This window comes from Ochotona princeps, chromosome 21 (genome assembly GCF_030435755.1).
Source record: "Ochotona princeps isolate mOchPri1 chromosome 21, mOchPri1.hap1, whole genome shotgun sequence".
Lineage (NCBI taxonomy): Eukaryota > Metazoa > Chordata > Mammalia > Lagomorpha > Ochotonidae > Ochotona > Ochotona princeps.
Window position 1 is genome coordinate 35755352 of NC_080852.1, and position 22579 is coordinate 35777930.

The following is a 22579-nucleotide window of genomic DNA, read 5'->3' on the forward strand; positions in this document are numbered from 1 at the left end:
TCCCACCAGGGAGCTCCAGAATTGCAGAGGATCGGGCCTCCATCCTGTGCCTCTTAGATGGAGGCTGCTGCTGCAGGGACCTGTCCCTAGAAGGACAGGTCCCTGGAGGCTGCCACGAGCTGCTGAGTGCTTTAATTCTGTTCCTGAGCTGGGCCCTGATTCATTACCCTGAGTGTCTGGGTGGGGGAAGGCTTCCCCCCAGCAATTGATGGTGCCTGTGACAGGGGGTCACACTTGCCTCCAGGGTCTCTGTGCGCAAGTGCCACAGCGGGACATGTGCTTATTAAGCTAATGAATATGGTCTTTCCAGAGCTGTCATCTCCTTTGCTCCCTGTGCTGGGCCCCCAGGGAGACACCATCCCCACGGGAGTTGGGGGGTGCTATATTGTGAAAAATAAATCAAGCTGGCTCTGGGAGACTCACCAAATACTTCTATATACAATACCACTTCCCTGATGCTTCTGGGAAGGTGATGTCACAAAGTCAGCCCACCAGGGAGGGACTAGCCCACGAAAGACTGGAGTCCCATTGCAGGGAAAACTGACACACCCGTGGCTGTCCCAGGTGGGACGCAGAAGGGCCTGTCAGGCTCCCTGGCCACATGGCCACCTAGCTTAGCCTTGGACACACTGATGGTCCACTTCCACACGGATGGGCCAATTGCCACTTGGGCCCTTGGGCCAGAAAAGCACTCCTGTGTTCCTCCCACCCCAGGCCCTGGGCATCTCCCCAGGGCCTCTGAATCCCATGACCTGAGCCTGGGGAAGTGCTGGGACTTGTATCTGAAGCCACACAGAAAAAGCTACAGATCTAGGAGTTTGGTTCCCTTGCTGGAACCCACAAGTGAGGCCAGCTACGGTGATCCCATCAAGGCCTCCAAAAGTCAAACCAAGGTGGGCACTTTGCTCAGTGGTGAGGAGCCACTTGAGATGCCCACGCCCCACATCACAGTGCTTGGGTTCAAGTCCCCACTCTGCTTCCCATCCAGCTTCCTGCTGTTGTGTGCCCTGGGAGGCAGCAGATGATGGCTCAGGGTTTGGGTCCCTGCCACTCACCACGGAGGCCTGGGTTACTTTCTTCATCCCTGGCTTCGGCCTGACCCAGGTCAGACTGCTACAGGGAGCTGGGGGAAAGAACCAGCAGATAGATCTCTGCTTCATTCTCTCTCTGCCTTTCAAATTAAATGAAAATAGATTTGAAAACATTTTTAACATGGATTTAAAAGGAAGTTAAATCGCCCTTAGTCACTCTCTGTTTCCCATTCTGGCCTAGTGGGAGAGTGAGGGGAAAGGCACGGTTCTGGGCTTCTCTTCTGCACCGCAGGCACCAGACTTTGTTTTTCTGAGGCTGTCTTTGCTTGTCTGAAAAATGGACCAGAGCAGTCGGCACCAGCACCTTTCTTGGTGTCCATGTGTGGCAAGAAATGTCAATTCTTTTCTAGGGCAAAGGTTGCCGCCTCACTCCCCTCACCCTGGCTGAGCTGGTTTCCTGCCTTTAGCAAATGCTGTTGTGCTGAGCACCTGCCGGGCACCAGGCTCTGCACACTACCCTTTCAGGGCTGGCACTGGAGCTGGAGGTGTGGGGGACCAACAACACGTAGGCACCATAGCCCCCTCCCACGGCAAGGAGCTGGGGGCTTCTCTCTCTGTGGGTTCCAGCACGTCCTGGAAACAGTATGGGATGAATTCCAGAGATAAGCCACTCGCACATTAAACAAACAAACAAAAAGGGATGTATTCATTTTTATTTTAAAGGAAGAGTTAGGAGAGAAGAGAGATCTCTCATCTGCTGGTTCATTCCCCAAATGGTCACAATGAATAGAGCTGGGCCGGTCAAAGCCAGGAGCTTGTTCTAGGTCTCCCACATGGGTACAGGGGCCCAAGGACTTGAGTCAGCCTCTGCTGCTTTCCCAGGCCACATGCAGTGAGCTGGATCAGAAGTGGAGCAGCCGCTACTCAAACTGATGCCTACATGGCATGCTGGCACCCCAGGCGGAGGCTCAGCCAGATGCACCATTTTAAGTAGTGTTCATTGCAGCCTAGGGTTAGAATCTTTCTATTTGCTTAGCTGTTACTGTTTTCACTTCTAACAGTGCCGCATGCAGTAAACATTGTCATGGGCATGTATAGAAAACAAACCAATGTATAAGGCACCTTCAAAGACGCCACGCAAAATGCCGTTTACAGAAAGCTGAGGCGTGGGTGTCAAAAGTCCACTGCATCAAAAGAGGACTTTTCATAACGTGAGAGACAAAGCAAGCTCCTGGCCACCAGTTGACTCCCTAAGTACCCAAACTTTTTCTCAGGCCAAAGCCTGGAGCTGGAGATAAAGTGCGGGTCTCTCACGGAGGGGGCAGGACCCCATGACCTGGGCCTTCACCATTGCCTCCCAGGAGTGCAGAGGCTGAGGCCAGGGAGGGAAAGCCGCTAATTGGGACACGGGTTGTGGAGGTCTGAACCACCACAATGAAGGGCTACCCCACGGCTGACCTGTTAGCAACACAGCCCCTGTGTGAGGGCCCAGGCACAGTGTGAGACTCTGAGAAGCATCTTAGAATGCATCCCCCGTCTTGCCCCATTGTGGTTAAGGGAGAGACTGCCATATGCGGTTTAACAGGTGGTGCCAGACACGGATGAGTGAGGGAAGGAGAGAAAAGAGGGAGGCAGTCGCGGAGGATCTTGGGAGACAGGATCGGGGAGGTGTGACAAGGCATCCATGGGAGACTGGGAGGCTGGGGACCAGTCCAGCCAGGTGAGCATGTAGGAGGGAGTGTTCTAGAGATGGTGTGAGGATGGCAGATGCTAAGTCCCTGGAGCCAGAAAAGCAAGGCCAGGAGCCAAGCAGGGAGGCTGTGAGGAACGGGGAGCCCCCGTGAGCCTCTACCACGCAGGAGCCAGTGCTGGCAGCTGTATCTGTGGTATCTGTCCAGCCACCATGCTGTCCAGGTCTGGGGGACAGGCTGTGTCCTGGTGGGTCAGGGAGAAGTCAGAACTCCTGGCCAGCAGATGGGAACAAGATCTCCATTGCCCTCAACATGCACACCTGCACAACAGCAGAGGGCGACCTTTCTCCTGAGGTTTGGGGTCTCTCCAGGTCCCCCAGAAAAAGGGCAAGGTCCCCCAGAAAAGTCACTTTGTCACCATTCCCTGTCACTCTGAGTTGAAGTCCTCTCCCCCTCCCAGCACCGGTAGCAGAGGGAACTCATTGAAAATGCAAAGCAGAACCTGTCCCTCTGTGCTTTAACCATTCTCTGGGGCTGAACTGCTCTGAGAAACGGAGCTAAGCACCTGTGTCGTGCGGTCCAGCCGGGAATGTAGACCTTGGCCTCCACTGTCCATCCAGACCTCTGCACCTGCTGCTCCTCCTGGCTCTGGTGCCTCACCCCCAGGGCTCTGCAGGACAAGCTCCTTCCTGGTCCCAGGGGCCTTGCTGCGGGCTTTCCTGGACCCCCAAGCTGGAGAATGCCCTCTGTCTTCAGAGCTGGGCTGATGTCCAGAAAGCTTTGCAGCTGGCTGCACCTGGGGGCTGGCTTCCTGCCCACCTCCTCCCACTGCAGTACTGCCTGGCCTCAGTTTCTCTGCAGTGCTCAGCGCTGCACTGGGTAGATCCATGCTGGCTGTGTGCAGGACCCTAGTCAATGCCACAACCGCCCATTTCACAGGTAGAATAACCAAGGTCTCAGGCAAGGAAGCCGCCTGCCTGAGGTACACAGCCAGGAGCCAAGAGTTCAGTGGATATTCCAGGCCCCATACTTGTGCCCACCACCCCTGACCTACTGTGAGTTCAGGCCTTTGCCTTTCTTTGTTCCCCTCAGTATTCTCATCCATCCAATGGATCCAAAGCCCAACCCCATCTTCTGCCTTGGAATGGTAGAGAGACTTGGGGAGTGTCACTGAGAGTGAATCCCTGTCACCTGCATTGTGTCACAGCCGCTCTCCCGCTCTCCACTCCACTCCCACCCCTAGGGCTTGGCAAGACATGGCCCTGGGCCAGGCCTGCCCTCCAAAGGGTTAACGTGGCCTCATTGTCCTGTGGTTGCCATGGGGACAGTTCCTGTCCTTCAGGAAGCAGGGAGAGCAGTTTCCTGTTTTGAAGAAGGCTTGAGGGCTGTTTTCCTCCAATCTGCCTGCCCACAGAGGGGCAGGAAGCCCAGGGCCAGCCGCCCCTGCTGCTGGGTGTGTGGCAGAGCCGTGCCCACGCCCAGCCAGCCAGGAGGGGCCCTGGGGTGGAAATGCAGCCTGGGGAAAAGCCAACCGGGCCAGCACAAGGAAGAAAAAAAAAATGCCTGGCCGGAAGAGGGTGGCCGCTTCCTCCACAGAGCTCGAGTCCCACCCAGTGATAAAAGCTCCAGGCTCGCCAGGCCCAGTCCAGGCTCCCCTCCCCCAGAGCTCAGCCCTTCCCTGGAGCACCAGACAGCTGCTGGGCAAAGGCCCTGGGTGGTCCCAGGTTGCCCCCTCACCTAAACACAGCCCCACACTGCGCACTGGAGGTCTGGTTCCACGGTGGGCAGTGAGCCAGTGCCTGCCCTGCCTGGCATGCTCTTCCTGCCTCTGGATGGGGTACAGGCAAAGCCCACCTGCTCCTGGAAGCCCTCCTGGCGTGCATAGGAGGCCCTGCAAGTACAGGTCAAGAACACTCTTGAATTCAACCCTCATCTTCTCATGGCACCTTCAGCTGTCACAGACCACAACTGTGTTATTCCCTTCTTGCTTGCTCATGCTGTGTGGTTTTCCAGCCCCTGCAGCAAACTCTGGCCCAGCCACCCTGGGAGAATTTTTCTTCATGATTACCTGTGGGTGGTCACATAATACTTCCCACCATGCCCGTGCTTCCCTGCCCTTCCACCCTCCAGGCACCTGCTCAGGGTCTTCTCCAATCTCAGAACAGCCATGCCTACTCCTTCCTCTGGAACCCTGGCCCTGAAACCCAGCCCAGTGCTGCCGCCTCTCCCTTAGCACCCTCAGGTGTCCAACTCTCAACCCAGCCCCACAGTGCCACAGCCAGCTGACCCCCAGCCCTTCATTCTGACCATAGTGGAATTCCAGGATGGGAAGGTGGAGAGGGAGGGGAGCTAATGGTCATTTGAGTCCTCATGGTGGCCTGCAGAGATGCCTCACTCTCCCCATTCCACAGGGAAGAAAACTGAGGAGCAAAGAGATGCAACGAGTTGCCCACGGCACCCGAGCCAGGACAGAAGGAGCTGTGGCTCTCCGGGTGCCTTGTTCCTCTCAACCCTGGTGAGTGTCATGCAGGATGGCAAGGGTTAAACTGAAATTGCCTGATGTTCCTATACCCAGTTTTTTGTAGCCCGGGAAGGATGGAGGCTTAGCAGAGGCTGTCTGCCCCAGCCAGCAGGTGTCAGCTTAAACTGGCCTCCCTGGAGCCAACTCAGCTCCTTTCCAGGGCACAGGAAGCCCATAAGGCTAATGATGTCACAGCAGCAGGTGCACAGCCAGAGCTGCAAGGCCTGGGGGCTGTCCTTTCTGTTTAAATGCATTTTATCCATGAGAACTCAGTGCAGGGATGCCTCATGGAAGGGGGACATAGCCTTAGGACTGCGCGCCAGCATGGTGGGCAGCAGGGCCCTTGGTGGAAGGTCCTTGTGTCTTGGCTTGGAACAAAACCCTGGCAGTCACAGCCTTCTGACTGAGGTAGGCCCCATGAGTGCCCTCCGTCACATCTCATTGCACTCAGCCTAGTATACAGAGGATGCTCAATAAGTGCTCCCTCCTGCTCTGATTGTGGGGTCTGTGTGCCCTGATTTCTGTTACCCTGAACTTCCAAACACTGAGCCTCAACTGCACCCCAGATAAGTGTACCTGTGCTGCCCTGCTGAGCACCTGCTGTGTTGGGTGGAGGCTCCGACAGGCAAGTGCTGGGGTTCCCACTGGAGAGGGCTGCAGACCAGGGCCCTGTGTGGAACAGGCAAGAGAGCCAGTCCAGAGTCAAGGTCCAGGCCCCATGCTTGTGAGCTCTGAGTTCCTGGGCAAGTGCTTGGGGCTCTCTGTACTGAGGTAGCCTTGGCAGACCCCCTGTGCGTATTACCGATGTCCATCTAGCTCATCCGAGAGTTTGTTTAGGAGGGGGTTAACTGAGTCAGGGAATGTAAAATACAGCGTCAGCCTGGTGTAACTAGAGGGTTGGATCTCAGTGACTTGGAGCTCAGCTAGAGCAAGAGGTGTGATGGCCAGAGCTGGGACTGGGGAGGAGGGGAGCTGGGGAGGGGTGGCTGGTTCTAGAACGCATCAGCACCGCACAGGGGCAAGAAGGCACCTAAGGAGCTGGCAAGCTAGCGCTCTCGGCAAGTATGTGGCCAAGTGCCCACTGAGGGGCCTCCGTCCTCAACCTGCCTGGGGCTCGGGGAGGTGGGCGGTGAGCCAGAGCCTGGCCTGTGCTGGTCCCTGTGCATCTTTGGAGTACTGAGGAAGGATTGCAGTGAGCCCGATTCAGATCCTGAGTCGGCCTCAGGTCTCAGGTAGATTCAGGGTCATGATTATCTCACAGTTGTGGGGACACGCACTAGGGCCAGCTGTGGGGTGACACCTCACCTCCCTGACTCTAGGTCTCCTCATCACCAATGCGAGGACCGAGTCAGAAACACAAAACTCCCTGGTGCTGTCAGGAGGAGCCCGCCAAGACTCCGTCACAGGCAGCTGCTCCCTACCCTTCGTGGCTGTCACTGTCATTATTGCTGCTGTCACTGCCACAGCCCAGGACTGATGCATCACTCGACCCAGTGTCTTTGATCCCAAGTCTCTGCGCTCTGGTGCTGCAAGGGGCTATTGCCTGGGTGCATCAGATCAGGTAAGATCAGGGCGAGAACGGTGGCTGTGCCTCGGCCAGCCCCACCCCTGCTTCTACAGACATACAGGAAGGTGCTGCGTTCTCACAAGTGGATGCTGGTGGCTTCTCCCACTGTGTCCCTGTCACCCCCTCCCCCGCTGCTGAAGGAGCTGGGGAGAATGAGAGAGAGAAAGGGGGCAGCTTGGGAAAAGCCTCTTCAGGGAGATGTTGGTTTTGGAGGAATCCTGGTCCTCTCTCTGTCAGGCTCCTCCAGGAAGGTGAGCTCAATGGCAAAGCAAGGGATTGCAGCTATTCCAGGAATGATGCAGGGGTGACTGGGTTGGGAGACCTGCCTGGGCTCTTGGGCCATGTCCCTTCTCTCTTTGGGCCTTGATGTGCCCATCTGTGACGTAGGCATATGATTCTAAGCAACATGTGCTGCTGGTGAGTCAGAACAGCTGTACCAATGATCCTCCCCGCCCTGTCGCCCCCTGTCATGTCCTGTGTGGGTGCCAAGGGTCACCCTGAATGCACTGAATGGCTGATGCCACTGGCAGTGACAGCACCACACTTAGAAAACTCCACAGGCTTTCATATCCATTCTCCTTACTGGGCACACTCTGGGTTCAGTTTGTGGCTGCAGCTACACACATGCAGACCTGGGTTTGTCGCCACCACGAGCTCTATACATGTGCTGGGCTCAGCCTCAAACCCCAAAACTACAGGCACAGGAAGGGCTTCAGGTGCAGGAAGGTGGCACACGGAGGGCCCCACCTGACCTCTCGTCACCCACGGGAAGGGCAGAACCCACTCCCTTCCTCACATGCTTTATCCTGGGAGTCCTCTGGAGTCGGATTCTATGGCTAATTCCCAGAAACAAGCTGCATTTAAGAACTCTTTTTTTCATTCACTATTGAAATGGTTTATCTGTTCATTTGTACTCACGTTCACACACAGGCCTCTCCCTCACCCTCTCTAGCGCCAACTCTCCTGCCACACTCTCCACCTCCTCCACCTCCTCCACCTTTCCTATCACTCCTTCACCTGACTCAGTCCACCACCCCCTTTCCTCTATCGCCACCCCTGCTACTGCTGCCTGATCTACCTCCCTTCTCCCACTTTCCCATCCCTGTCTCCATCAGGCATACATCCGTCAAGTTCCCTGCGTAAGGAACTCAGGGTTCAGCCACGGACTCGCTGTCACAATTCATTCTCCTTGAAAGCCTAGAGACGCGAGTCTGCCGCAGCTCAGGGTGGGATCATCCCCGCAGAGGCTTACCATTCCCCCCGTCTCTGACATCACAGTCAGGCACCCTGAGGCGGCTCTGGGCCCAGCCAGCACCCTCCCTCTCCCACCTGGAAGGCCCTGTTGTGTGTACCCTATTCGGTGTGGCCTGTGTGCCCCTGCCCCCAGCACCTGTCAGACCAACAGAATCATCAGACCAGGAACTCCCCCAGGGCACAAGCTTGGCCTGGGTGGGGGGATGTTGAGGGCTAGGCTTCTGACCCACCAGGCTGCCCTTTCAATGCCCCCTCCTCAGGGAGGCCCTGCAGGACCACATATCTTCTGGGGTATTCAAACATTAGCATGTATCAGAAAGGCTGGTGTGTGTGTGTCGGTGGAGGGCGGGGATGGATAGGGCAGGTTTCAGTAAGCCTGTAGCGGGTCAGCAGATGGTCACTTCCTACCTTCTGCTCGCTGGGATGCCCTGCTGTGCCCCAGGCCCCTGGTGTTTTCTCACTCAGGGCTCCTGCAATGCGCTGTCTGGTCCCACCTGTGACTCTTTGGCCGCCCCTCCCATCCAAGCTGCCCAGGGCCAGGACTCGGGCCTGTCAGTTTGGGGCTCAGCAAGGATCCCAGGGCACGACTTAAGGAATGCCCAAAGTTGGAACAGAAAGAAGGTCCCCTGTGCAAAGGGTTCCAAATTGTTGGGTCCTTGTCCCTTCAGCTTTGCCACAGCCCCTTTAAACGTGCATAGGGACACCTCGACCCTGGGCTCCCGATCCCTGACTGAGCAGAAAAAAAAAAAAAAAAAAAGAAAGAAAAAAAAAAAACCCTTTCCTCTCCGGGAGCGGGAGGAAACGTCTAGGAGGGGGCGGTGGCGGTGGCAGCGGTGGCAGCGGCGCGGCGGCCAGAGAGCAGCGCAGCTCCCTCTGAGCCCGGATCCCGGATCCCGGAGCGGACACGACGGCCCGCTCTCCCCCTCCCGGCTCTCGGCTTCGCCGGCGCCGCCCCGCCCCGCCCCGAGCTCCGGTGCCCCGCGCACTGCCCCCGACCGCCTCCCCCGCGCGCCCCGCGCTCGCGCCCCCTCCCCTGCGCTCCCCGGCCCCGCCCAGTCCCGAGGCTCGCGCCCCGCGCCCCCACTTGCCCTGCGCGCCGCGCAGAGTCCGGCGCTCCCCGGGGGTGGGGCGGCCACCGAGGGGTGCGGGCCCCGCGGGGCGGCCATGGAGTGAGGCAGCGGCGCGCGGGCTGGCGCTGGACCCGACAGAGCAGTGGACGCACCCGACGGACGGCCCCGGGCTCTGCGCGCTGGAAGATGAACAGAGCAGGTAGGAAGCTTCGCGCGCGGGCCCGGGCGTGAGGGACGCGCTCCAGGGGTCCCGGCCAGGCGCTCCAAGTTGGAGACCGCCGGGCGTCGCAAAATTGCTGCTGGGGATCCTGGATCTCCCCGAGCTGGGAGGGGCCCGTGATCTCCTCACGGGGAAGGCAGGGATTCGGGGGTCTGACTCTGAGGTGTTCCTCCTCAACCTTGGCGAGGCCGCGCCCTGCCCACGTCCTTCTTTTTCCCACCTTGGTCCAGGGAGTGAGGAGCCTTTTTGCGCTGACGGGACTTGGTCGCACCCCCAAACCCTCTCCTCCGCACCTCGAGATCCCCGACGGGCCCTCACTCGCCCCTCAAGGGCCCCATCTGGCCAGTGTGCTGCGGCCGGAGCCCTCTGCGACACCAGGACCCAGCGCGCCCGTAGGACCATTCCGACCCGGAGACTCGGGACTGCTCCTCCAAGCAGAGGGACCAGAATCCCTTTAGCGTTTCGTCCGGCAGTGTCCTAGCCCGAGGCCCTGCCTTTGTGCCTCCCTGGGGGTGCCCAACCAGCTCTGGCAGAGGCTTAGCGGCAGCACCTTCCTGGTGCCCACCTCCATTACCTCGCCCCAGGCCCTGTAGGTGGGACTCTCCTGGTTCGTGCCCCAGAATGAGGGGTTCCGGGCAATCCAAGCCTGTGTGCGGAGGTTCCCGGGTGAGTTTCTGGGATGCCCATGAGCAGCTGCGGCTAGTGAGCTGCAGGCAGGCAGTGCCTGGGTCCTGGCCCTCGGGATGCGGGGCTCAGGTCGGGGTGCTGAAAGTTCCCTTTTAGGTGGGAGGCGCCAGGGCACAGGCCCCGCAGATCTCTTACCTGCCCAGCGCGAGGCGCCACCCTGTTGGCTTGATCTGCGGAATTGAGCCCAGGGTAACCCCCTGCCTGAGCAGTATCCCCATCCAAAGCCTTACTCCCAAACACACGTCCCTAAAGAAACAGGAAGCCACCATTTTGGCTGGTCTTGGAATCATATCCTGCTAACGTGTGAGTGTGGTTATGGGTGGGGTGGGGGAGCGAGTGTTTTCATCTCATGAAACAGGAATCCTTGTCCTGGGAGTGGGGTGTGCTGGGACACACTGCTCTGTCCCAGCCTTGGGTGGTGGACAGCTACTGTCGTGTCTAGGAACCCATTGTGGCTCTGTATGGGGACACCTGGGTGATCAGTGGGAGCCACGAAATTGGGCGTGGGGGGGGGAGGCAGGAACTAAAGCTGCTCCTGCTGCTTTGGGGCAGGGAGAGTCTGAACAGGGACCCTGCACCCAGCCATCGACCCATGAGAGGGAGAGGGTTGCCTCCTGCCAGAGGCCTGGACCCAGCTGAGCTAGCTTTTTCCTATGCTGCTAATAAAACTTGCTTGTAACAATGGTGAGAGCGTTTCCAGTTTTCCCACGTTTTCCTGCGTGAGGCTTGAGCAGGCCCTCCCTTCCCGGAGAAGCCGGGGAATGGAATGATCTGGAATCAGCTTAGAGGCAGGTGTGGTCCCAGGGAACTTTGCAACTGCTGCTCCAGGCTTCTGCTGTCCTGTGATTTGTCTGCAGTGTCCACCTGCTTGCTTTGTCCGTGTGGTGGGTGTGACAGCAGCCTGATGTGATGACTTCTGGGTCCCCAGTGGCTCACCGATTCAGTGGGGCTAGACCTCAGAACCAGAAGGTCCTTGGTTCTGGAACCTTGGGTAGCCTCTTTCATCTCTCTGTGGCTCTTTATCTGAGAAGTGGGATCGTATCATCTTTGTCACTGAGTACTCATGATTAAGTGACATCAAATGCAGAAGGTGCCTAGAGTGACGTCTGTCACATTGTAAGAGGGCAGTAAACACCAGCTAATATTTACTGGGTCCTTGCCATGAATCAGATATGGCATTTAAGTACTGGACTTGCATTGTTTATTTAGTGTTTGCGCTAAAACACTGACCTGAGGGGCGAGGTCTCCTGCTCGCTCCTGTTTTGTGGATAGGAAAACCAAGGAGCAGATGATACCCAGGGGCCAAAATGGGATGGAAACACAGACCGTCCAGCATCAGTACCTGCTGTGTCCAGTGTCCAACACATCAGGGGTTGTAACCTGGCTGTATATTCCGTTATTTCCCCTGGCCTGATGCATATGAGGAAAGGAGGTGTTTTTTGCCCATTTTACCCCAAAGGAAACTGGTATGTTCAGGATCACACAGATGACATGTGACTAAGCCAGGTCCGGAGCCTGGGTCTGTCTGAGCCGAGAACCCTGGCTGTTCTTGCTCTGTGCGTGGCCATCCTGTTAGGACGTGCCCTGTCATGGATCACTGGACTGGCTTCATTGCCGACTCATTAGGAGTCCTTGGGCTATGCCTGGACATTCCAGCAGGCACCTGGGAATGAAGTTAAATTAAGATGCAATTGAAAGGTGAAATTGGAAGATAATTACTCCTGTAGCATCTGGTTACCAGGGTTCCAGGGGGAGTGTATTGAAGTGTAGTGGAGATGGCCTTGGGGGTGGCAGAGGGCATCATCAGAGGAGTCTGCTGTCAACCATGGCAGCCCAGACTGTGGCTGCCTGGTCCCCTCCTCTCCCGCTAGAGGTGGGAAACCAAGTTTGGGGAGAGGAAAGGGACTTGCCTGAGGTTGCTGCTCCATGGATGGCACGGCCGGGAGAGGCAGTCGGTCCAGCTTGTGCCTCCCTGTGTAATGCTTCTCCTGACACTGTGCCGAGATGGAGCTTCTGCAGGCAGCCAACAGGGATGTGTGAGTGACAGATACTTAATTTAAACACAGAGAAAGGGAAAATAGAAACCATGCCAGGGGGCTGGCTGGGGGTGATGTCCATCACCAGAAGCTGCATCCCTCATCACTGGGGTCTCCCCCCGCCCCTGGTTGACTCACCCCACCTGGGCTCAACCACCCACCATGAGCCCTGGGTGCTGGGAACGTTGTGTGGGCGGGGTGTGCCCCAGACTGTGATGTCAAGAGAGAGGAGGGCCATTTGGTGCCAGAAGGATATGGGTGAGGGCAGAGGCCACCAGCTGTGACTGGCTGGGCCCTGATGACCAGAAATCCAAGCCTTACCTCGGAGGAGATCCTGGCTCGGACATGCCCTTCGGCCCTGCCTAAAGAGCTGCTGGGCAAGCTGTAGGACAGCCCAGAGGGCTTGCATTGCTGGTGCCTGGCTGCAGACTCGTCCCCTCTGTCTGCAGTGCTGTAGCCCTCACATCTGTCCTGTGCTGTGTCCTTGTGCGCTTCAGTGCTCTCTGTGGCCTTGGCCTTGATGGAGGGGTCCCATGGTTCCTTTCTAAAGAGGGGCAGGGCCGGCTGCTCTCACACACTCTGCTCTGATTGCATTCCCCTGGGCTCCTGCCCCAGCTAGTGCCCCACCCCCGACCCCTCCTGGCCCTGCTCTCTTCTCTGGCTGCTCCCATTCCCTGTGATCTCTCCTGGCTTATGCTTTAGGTGCCATCCCCAGCTGTAGCTCTTTGACAGCTCCCCCTGGACACGTGACAGGTGACCTGTGCTTGACACCAGTAAACTGAAGTGCAGGTTTCCTCCCAAGCACATGCAGCTTCTTCCCATTTAGTTGGGTGGCTCAAGTTCACCTTCCGCATTACTCAGGCTCAAAACTTGGCGTTGTCCTTGGCTTTTCCCGTTTGGTGTGTCAGCCATCAGCAGGTCCCCTCTGCACAGTCTTCATGGAGGCATTCTGCTTTTCATCCCATCTTGCACCAAGCTGCCCTCACCTCCCACCTGGATCTCGGTAGAGCCTCCCCACTGGGCTCACTGTTGGCTTACTCTCTGCTTCAGTTCATTTCCACGTGTGAGAGTGCACCTGCGCATCTTTTCAGAAGCCCACAGTGGCTCCCATTCCTCCCTGGGAGGCCCCACAAGGTGCCCCATGTGATCCACTTGTCCTGTTGCCCTCTTGGCCTTGTCTTTGCTCTTGCCCAGCTTTTTCGCACCCTGCCAGCCTTGCTCGCTTCTTTGCTGTTGGCTGGACTGGCACTTACTTCTTGTGTGTCTTTGCTCTGAGGTTCTCTCAGTGAGTCCTGTCTCCGTCCTTCTGTTGATAATGGCGTACACCCTCCCCATCCTTCACTGCCAGCCTTTTGTTCTGTCGTGCGTTGCACAGTATGCTCACCCTTAGTCTGCGGTGTCCCTCACCACCCCCCAAGACGTGGTCCCAAGCAGACAAGGGTTGGTGATTCCTGTATAAATGTGTCCTGAGCCTGTGGCAGGTGCACAGGACATAGTTACTTCATGGAACTGGGCCAATGGACATAGGGCAGAAGGGAGTTAAAGCCAGTCATACAGCCCACTGTCAGTCAGTCTTCTGAGCTCGGACCCAGCCTTCTATCTAGCTTAGCTGCCTACCTGTAGCTTCAATTTCCCTGCATTTCACTCTTCTCTGTCTTACAAGGTGCTAGGACCGGTAAGTCTGCACTAGAGGGGAGAAAGGTCGGTGGCAAAATGATAAGGCAGAGAGTCAGGCACTGGACCACGAAGCCGGAAGCCCAGGATCCCCACAGGGTCTGCCCTGGACTCGCTGGATGACCTCATGGCAACCACTTGCTTTGTCTCGGTGTCCTTGTCTTCAGAGAGGGCTCAGCCTGGATGTCAGATGTAAACAAGACAAGCACTGTGCTTCACAGAACTAGGAGAGCAGGTGGGCCCTGGTACCTGCCATCTGCAGGGGCTCCAGTGCAGGAGGCATTTTCTTGCAGAATCACGCCTCAGCTGTCCACTGTAACCTTTCCTGAGGACACAGTGCCCATAGATCAATAGCTTGAGTGGATGAAATACGGGATGAGGAGGAGGGCCATGTGTCCAAGGTGATGGTTATTTTTCATGGCCTATCTGTCCCTCTGTCACGTCTCCTGGCCTCTGAAATGCCACCTGTTAGAGATGAGCCATGAGCTCCACCTCTGGTCAATGAGTCCATGCTAATGCCTGAGCCCAGTGCTGGATGGTGGCTGTTGGCCGCTGGTACTGTGTAATAGTTGGTCAGCATGGAGCAAGACTTGCACCAGGGCAGCACATGGCTGGCAAAGATTGGCTTTGACTGCATGGGGCACAGCTTCTGCCCACTGCATAGCTTAGAGTGTTCCCAAGTGAAGGCCTCCAGATAATTCAGATACCAGGGCTGATGAACTCTTGGAATGGGGCTAGTCTGCCTGCAAGTGCACTGCGCATGGGAGATAGGAGATTTTTTGAGACTCAGCATGAAAACAAAATGTCAAAATCTGTGAATAAACGCTATGTCATTGTTACAGATGTGCCTTGAATGACAATGAGATGACACCCCAGGAAACTCATCCTACTAGAAAATTCATTCAACGCAGCTGACCTGCACCTCGAGGTGCAGCTTCACCTCCCTTCAGGGTGCTCAGAACACTGCCATTAGCTTCCAGTCAGGCTGAGCTATGCAGCCCAAAGCGCACTTGCTATGAAGTGTTGAATGTCTTGTGGAGTTGGTTGACTCCTGTTTCGAAAGCGGAAGCAGAACGATTGTAGGGTGTGCTTTTGTACCATCATAAACCACAAATTGAACTGTATTGACATGTTAACATTTGGATATACTGAGCTGGGCAAAATCTGGTGTTAAAGTGATTCTGCTTTTTAATTTTTATTTTATTTTGCCCAAGATTTATTTATTTATTTATTTGAAACCCAGAGTTACAGAGAAGGACACAGAGAGAGGTCTTCCACTGGCTGGTGCACTCCCCTAGTAGCCACAGTAGCCAAGACTGAGCCAGACTGAAGCCAGAGACTAGGAGCTTCTTCTGGATCTACTGTGTGGGTGGCAGAAACTCAAGCCCTTGGGCTGTCTGCTGCTACTTTTCTCCAGTCATCAGCTGAGAGCTGGACTAGAAGTGAAGCAGCCAGGACTTGAACCAGTACCCGCATGGGATGCCTGAGTCATCAGCATTGGCTTATCCTGCTGTGCCATAGCACCAGCACCTACTTTCTTTACTTTTAATATGTGTGCCTCTGAGAAAATCAGACATCACACACATGTGTAATTGTTTACATAGCCCCTGTGATAATCCTATGGGGCAGTGTTGGATGGGGCACAACACAAGTGCTGTCAGAGGCTGCAGAGGCAGAATTGGGTGGAAGTGCAGGGGAAGAGGAGGGCTTGCTGGCATTCTGAGGCTGCTTTGTCATGTCCAGGTGTTGGTGGGGATGGAGCTGGGAGATGCAGCCAAGCAGAAGGGGAAACATAGGTCTCCTGATGCTTGGGCAGTGGCACTCAGGCAGTGCTTTGGAAGCAGACATGTAAGACTGATTGGTCGCCCCATGTCTGGGGAGCAGAGGAACCTTAGAGGCCAAGAGGCAGAAGGGCAAGCAGGCAAAGGCATGGGCTGGCTCATGCCAGGAGATGTGGTACTTGACAGCCATTCTCTTGGCCCTTCCTCTGTTAGGATTCTTCCCATCCTGCAACACCTAGCTGAAGCTTGACTTCCATGGGATCTGTGAACATCTCCCCACCCAGGACCTCTCTAGTTCATGTAATATATGCAACCAGCACTACATCTGGTCCCACTGTTCTGTAGTCCTCGACATCCCCAGGCAAAGAGACTTTGCACAGTAGCCCATGTTGGCAAATAACCATGTGGTTTCTGCCATGAGATTGGGGTTCTGGGCTGGTCAGATATCAGTGTGTCGATTTCAGACATGACCCTCAGCCGACTCATCCAGTATGAGACACCATTAGCGTGTCATTCCCCGGGGCCAAGGAGAACGCAGCTGTCCCATCCTAACATTGTAGGGATCTGGCTGTGTCCTTTGGTTGTTCTAACTTACCTGTGAACGCTGAGCAGAGGTATTCTGCTCTGAACTCTGGAAGACCCCACTGTCAACAACTTTGTGCATCAATGAAAGGCATCTGGTGTCAGCTTGTGTCCTAGCTTTTCCACTTGCTATCCAGATCCCTGCAGATGCACTTAGGAAAGCAGCAGCAGATGGTTTGAGTCCTTGGGCCCCTGCTACCTGTGTGGGAAACCCTGGTAGAGCTCTAGGCTCCAGAACTCCACTTGTTCCAACTTTGACCTGACCCAACCTCAGCTGTTTAGGTGACCATCTAAGGCATGGAGCAGTAAATGAAAAATAGTTCTCTCTCTGTCTTTCTCCCTTTCTCTGTAATTTTTTTTAAATAAATAACAACCAAATATAAAAAAAGAAAATAAATAGTCATCAGATGAATGAATGCAATGAGGTGGGTAGGGGTGGAGGATGAGATTTCATTGGGTTGATTTTCGTCTGCTGGATAATGTATGGAGACACAGTCTGTTCATTTAGTTTATGAGTGAATCATCAGTGGAAGGTCAGGGAATATTAGCTCGGGGACAGAGAATCCCGAGCCGGAGCATAGCCCAGGTCAGATTTACTAGGGTTGAGGACCCCATCTGCAGAGTTCCCTTACCATGAAAAATAGGAGACTCTGAGTGGAAACCAAGTTAATTGTACTTTCTTTGTCCTTTCCAGATTCTCCAAAACCACCAGTTGCTCCCAAGCCAAAGACCACCCGAACCCTCCCTCCAGTGACCACGTCCAAGCTCCCTTCATCACCCAGGCCCGACGGTCTTCACAGCCCAAACTTCATGTCCAGGGGACCAAAACCTCCCATCGCCCCCAAGCCCAAGTTGGCTGCCCCAAATGAGTGGCGAGCCAGCGTGTCTCTGAACAACAGCCTCAACAAGTGCAGCAACGGGAGGCTGCTCTGTGTAGACAGGGGGCTCTGTGAGGGGTTCCGGCCCAGCCTGGAGTGCTCCGAATCGGAGACAGACGAGGATTATATCGTGGCCCCCAGGGCTCCACCGAAAGAGGACAAGCCCGAGGATGGGTCCTGTGGAGAGGATGTGGTCACAGTGGCCCTGAGTGCTCCTGGGGAAGAGGAGGGAACCGAGGCATGCCGTGGGGAGGGGTTGCCGGCTGCTGATGGCTCAGCAGGTGGGGCACTGAGCGGAGAGGATGAAGAAGGTGCAGATGATGAGGAAGGCATAGACCACACCCCCAAAGATGAGGACATCCCCCAGGACCTGGGGACCAGGGAGGAGGATGAGGAGCTGGCAGATGAGCAGAACCTGGGCAGCCCGGAGGACAATGTGCTATGGGACAGGGAGGATGTCTCTGGGGGTGACATCATCCTAACTCCAGTAGACCTTGACAAGGATCCCAGGCCTCCTGAGGCCCTCGGGGAGGTGGAGGACGATAGAACCGGCTGTGCCAACATGGAGCCTGGGGGGCCAAGCGAAGACAACGCATGGGATGCTGAAGATGCCACCAAGGCACCGCCTGAGAATGAGGACTTGGCCACGGGCATCCAGGAGGCAGAGGTGACCAGGGAGAACTCCGAAGTCTCCGAGCAGGAGTGTGACGCCACTGAGGACCCAGCAGACGTGGCTGCTGGCCCTGACCCCAATGAGCAAACTGAGCAGGAAGAAATGCTGGCCACCCCCACAGAGGCACAAGAGGACCTGCGGGAAGGGGAGGACGGAGAGCTGGCAGAGGATGAAGCCTCCGAGGAGAGCTGCCACATTGTCCCTTTTGAGAATGAATGTGTGGATGACTTCCCACCATCACGCGCAAAAAGTCCCTACGAGTTCTTCCCGACAGAGAGCACCTCGTTTTGTGGAGAGAGCTCCTCTCCTCTCCCTGAGCCAGCCAAAAGCTCCAACCCCGAGTGTGAACCGAGGTCAGGGCCCTGTATGGAGGAGGACCTTGTGGCTGGGGAGGGACTCTGTGTCCCTGATGTGGTTGTTGTGCCAGAGGAGGAGGGGGAGGACACCACGGACGATGCTCTTGCCAACCCCTACGTGATGGGAGTCATTCCAACATGCCAGGCTGACCCTGGAGAGGGCGGGCAGGTGGAGATCTCAGCTGATGGAGACACCCTGACTAGCTGTGGCTTAAGAGAGGAGTTGGATGCTGATAGTGGCTCACTCTCCATGGACAGGAAAAACATTGTTGCCAGGGCCCGGCCCCACTCTGGGAAGGTGGCTGGCTCCGTCCCGGAAACTGTCCCTGAAGAAACTGGCCCAGAAGCTGGCACATTAGCCACCAGCATTGAAGAATGCCCTGAGCAGGAAGGGAAGACAGTGCTGTCATCGTTGTCTTCCGAGGGGAAGCCCATGGAGGTGGGCAGGGCTTTGCCAGCCAAGCCACGAGCCTTCACGCTGTACCCACGGTCCTTCTCCGTGGAAGGCCGAGAGGTTCCCACCTGCATGTCCAGGGAACCCGACGGCTTAGACGACCTCCGGATCAAGAGGAAGGATGACAACCTGTCCTTGCCTTGTGTCATTGGCTCCTCTGGAAGCTTCTCCCAGCGGAACCACCTGCCATCCAGCGGCACCTCCACGCCGTCGTCCATGGTCGATATCCCACCCCCCTTCGACCTGGCCTGCATCACCAAGAAACCCATCACCAAGAGCTCCCCATCGCTGCTGACCGAGAGCGACTCCCCCGACAAGCACCCCAAGAAGAAGAAGTCGTCCTTCAAGCGGTTCTTAGAGCTGACATTCAGAAAGAAGACAGAGAATAAAGTACACGTGGACGTCAATGTGTCCTCCTCCAGATCCTCCTCGGAGTCCAGCTACCACGGGCCTGCCAGGATCCTGGAGCTGGACCGCAGGAGCCTCAGCAACTCCCCTCAGCTCAAGGCCCGGCCTGGCAAGCTGCGGGCCTCGGACTCCCCCTCCTCCCTCATCTTCTATCGTGACAGCAAGAGGAGAGGCGTGCCCTTCAGCAGGACGGTGTCCAGGGTGGAGTCCTTCGAAGACCGTTCCCGGCCACCTTTTCTGCCCCTGCCGCTGACCAAGCCCCGGTCCATTTCATTCCCCAATGCAGACACGTCCGACTACGAGAACATCCCGGCCATGAACTCGGACTACGAGAACATCCAGATCCCTCCCCGGAGGCCTGCCAGGGCCGGCACGTTCACGAAGCTGTTTGAGGATCAGAGCCGAGCCCTGTCTACGGCCAATGAGAATGATGGCTATGTGGACATGAGCAGCTTCAACGCCTTCGAAAGCAAGCAGCAGAACGCTGAGCAGGACACAGAAAGGTACGGTGTGTGCTCGCTGGCCACCCCCTGCGCGAAAAGGAGGTGGAGGCGGTGGGCAGGGGGACTGGGTGGACTGGTCTCCATGTGACCTGGGGTGGACAGCTCTCCCAACCCCAAGCGTCATCTGGCGAATGGGAGCTGCGCCACCTCTGGGTACAAGTGCTAGGGAAGAATGGAGTAGGTTTTTAGGGTGAGGGAACTCCCCAAAATGCCAAATGCAGCACAGGAGGAAGCATCAGAGAGATGTTCCTCACATCTCCCAGATGGCTTTGCTGCTCCCCTGTGGGAAAGTCACCAGAAGAGAAGGTCCTGGAATCTAACCAAACTAAACATCTTTCACCATCAGGAAAATACCCTAAATTGAGATGGATACCCTTTATATTGTATAAGCATGCTCTGGGAGGTAGAAAAGACGGTTTATTTAAATTGTTTAAAGAAGTTTTCTTGCCCTGAGCTAAATTTCTGAATGGAAGTCTTTAAGCTGAGCTATTTAAGCTGACATGTTTTTGCTTCACTGATTGACTTTGGAAGTCAGAGGAGGTGGAGCACTGAAGCCGTTGCATGATAGTGGAGATTTTTCTGACCCCACCTTGACTGAGTGGCCCTCCTGAGGAAGTTGTTGCGAGACAACTTTGCAGAGACAACTTAGAGGCGATGAAGGCCAGCCTCCACCATTTGCAGTCTTGGGTGTGTTGGGTCTGAATTCAGGAAAGGCCAAACTGGAGATGGTTTCATCCTCCTCTCCCACTATGTGCAGGGACTTAGAACAGCCCTGCACAGCAGCTTTGCTGGGTATTCCCAGGGGAGCCTGCCAGGACTGAAGGGTGCACCCAGCTCCCCAGCCTCGCTCCACCTTCTCGCTGCCCCAGGCTGCGGCAGGGCTATCTGTAGGAGTCCTCGCAATGGTGCAAACCTCTGCTTGTCAGAGCCAAAGTAAACGCCCGTCCCGCCTGAGGACTGGAGTCAGGTTTAGAGAACGAGGGCTTGTGGGAACTGCAAGAGGGACATGGCTGCAGGGCACCCTGCACCAGCCCACTGCCCCCTTAACCCCAGTGCCTACGAGCCACTCTGGGAAGCTGTCAGGTCTCCATGCTGGCAGGGACCTCCAGCCTGCTGCTTCCAGCAGGTAGTCACCCAGTCTGCGCTCCACTCCCTCGGGCCACAGCAAGCTCAGCACCTCTCAGGAGCTGGTGGAGAAATCAGAGTTAGGAACTCAGGTGGCCTGACTCCCGTTTCAGGAATTCGCAGTGACATGTGGTAGAGTGCCAGGTCTGATCAGTAGGTTGTGTGCTGTGCAGTCAGCGTCAAGGGTGGCTCTTACGTTTTTCAGTCTATATGTGCTACCCCTGGAGTTGTGTCAGTGCCTTGATCTATACGGTATCTGTGAAGTAACAGGGTCTGGTTTCTTTATCCAAGTTTGCATGACAACTGGGTGAATTACATACCCAGGAAAATGCTGCAGCTTCCGTATCCTGTCCAGCATTCGGTGCCGCAGCCTAGTGAGTTGTGGAGGGCCCTGACCTGTCAGACCCGAAGTTCCAGCAGCGCAGTGGCTGCCATGATGCCATTCACCGAAGGGCAGGTCGAGTGGGATCAGTCTCCCATGCAGGAACCATCAATCAGTGGGGAAAGTTTTCTTCTGCTTTCCTGCATGAAGCAGGTGGAGGCAAAAGGGAAGAAAATTCCCCACTTGGGGCTGGAGCAGGTCTGGGCAGGGCAGATTTGAGACATGTCAGATTGAGAGGCACAGGTGACTGCCCTAGGGCAGTGGGGCAGAGCGGGTCCCTACCATTCTGCGAGAGTGGGCGCTTTGCGTCCCGGGTAGATGGAGGGTTGCTGCCAGTCTCAGACATGTGTGCACCAGACCTCGTGGTGGAGGGGGTGAGAGGATGGGGAAACAGTTGCTTCCGGCCTCGACTGCTTGTCCTCCCCCACACCTTGCTTCAGTGTGGGGATCAGAGGCCAGGGCCAAAGCAAACATCAGCAGCTCGAAAGAGGGCAGGACACAGAGCAACGCAAGATCGGGATTCCTGTCGCTGGAGCCCCAACCTGACCACAGGGCCCAAGACCAGGCCCAGCCGGGCTGCTCACGTGGGAAACGGTGCTGTTGGCTTCTGCTCTGTCACCTCTTGTGTTTCTATTAGGCTCCTTATGCTGTGCTTGTTTCTATAAATCAGCTCAGTTTTGGCTTTAAAAAAAAATGGGCAGGGAGATACTTTGTGCCATCAGTTGCCATAGATAAAAGGTGGTTGAGGGCTGGGTATTTGGCACAGCAATTAAGACATTTTCTGGGACCCCCTATCCCATGTTACAATGCCTGGGTAGTTCATACTTGCTCCACTTCTGATCTCTGCTTTCTGGGAGACAGTAGGTGATGGCTCAAGTGTGTGGGTGTCAGCCATCCATGGGGGAGGCTGGAGTCTTAGGTTCTTGGCCTCAACCTGGTTACACACGGGCATTTGTGGAGTGAATCTGAATGAATGGAAGTTCATTTTCACTCTTTCTCTCTCCCCCATCTCTCGCCTCTTTCTCTCTCTTTTCTCTGTCTTTCAAATGAATTTTTAAAAAATGTAAGAAAAGAAGGCAATGGAAAAATAAGGTGGAAAGAAAAATAAAATGACATAGATGAAGTCTGCTTGGAGGCCATGGCTTGCCGAGGCCAGAGCTGGAGGCCTGGTCCTCTTGTTGAACAGGGAGATGTGTTGAGGGTGTCTGGTACCACCAAAGACCTTGTGCGCGAGGTGATTGCAAGGACTCCAAAGGTTGAGAATGAAGCAGTTCTCCTGTGCTGGAATTCATTGTTATTTATTCCCCAGCAGTGAGTAAGAGGACTGTGAAACAGGGCTCTTCATCTTTATTCCTCATGTGGCGGCAAATCTAATTGAATCAACCAGCATTGCACATCAGCGTCAACCCTGAGGCCACTTCTACCCAACACTGTGTCACAAAAATGTCCAAACTGGCTTGAAAAGTTAGCTTTGCAGTGAGCATTCATTGTCCACTGTTGGAATCGCACCACTCACGTGTGCAGCCTGTTCTCCTCTCTTCCTGTCTCCAGCCACTCATGCTGTCCTTGATGAGTTACAGGAGCTGTTTGTGCTGATAGATGAGGCAGGCTGGGAGCAGGTGCAGTGCATGTGGCCTTGTGGCCTGGGTCTCAGTATGTGCTCCACCACCATGTAACCCGGGACAA

At 55.8% G+C, this 22579-nt stretch overlaps 1 protein-coding gene across 4 annotated transcripts in view; it reads left to right on the forward strand.

Moving 5' to 3' along the window:
* FGD5 (FYVE, RhoGEF and PH domain containing 5) overlaps positions 1–22579 on the forward strand; it is a 104549-nt gene that overhangs the window by 17811 nt on the left and 64159 nt on the right. For 2 of the 4 annotated variants that reach the window (XM_058678384.1, XM_058678385.1), the window contains exons 1-2: positions 8935–9333; positions 16809–19386. In XM_058678384.1, the coding sequence (XP_058534367.1) occupies positions 9321–9333; positions 16809–19386 (2591 nt within the window). In that variant the 5' untranslated portion in view covers positions 8935–9320. Of the gene's footprint in view, positions 1–4128; positions 4626–5133; positions 5238–8934; positions 9334–16808; positions 19387–22579 lie in introns of those variants that run through there. The other 2 variants (XM_058678387.1, XM_058678386.1) reach the window with 2 other exon arrangements.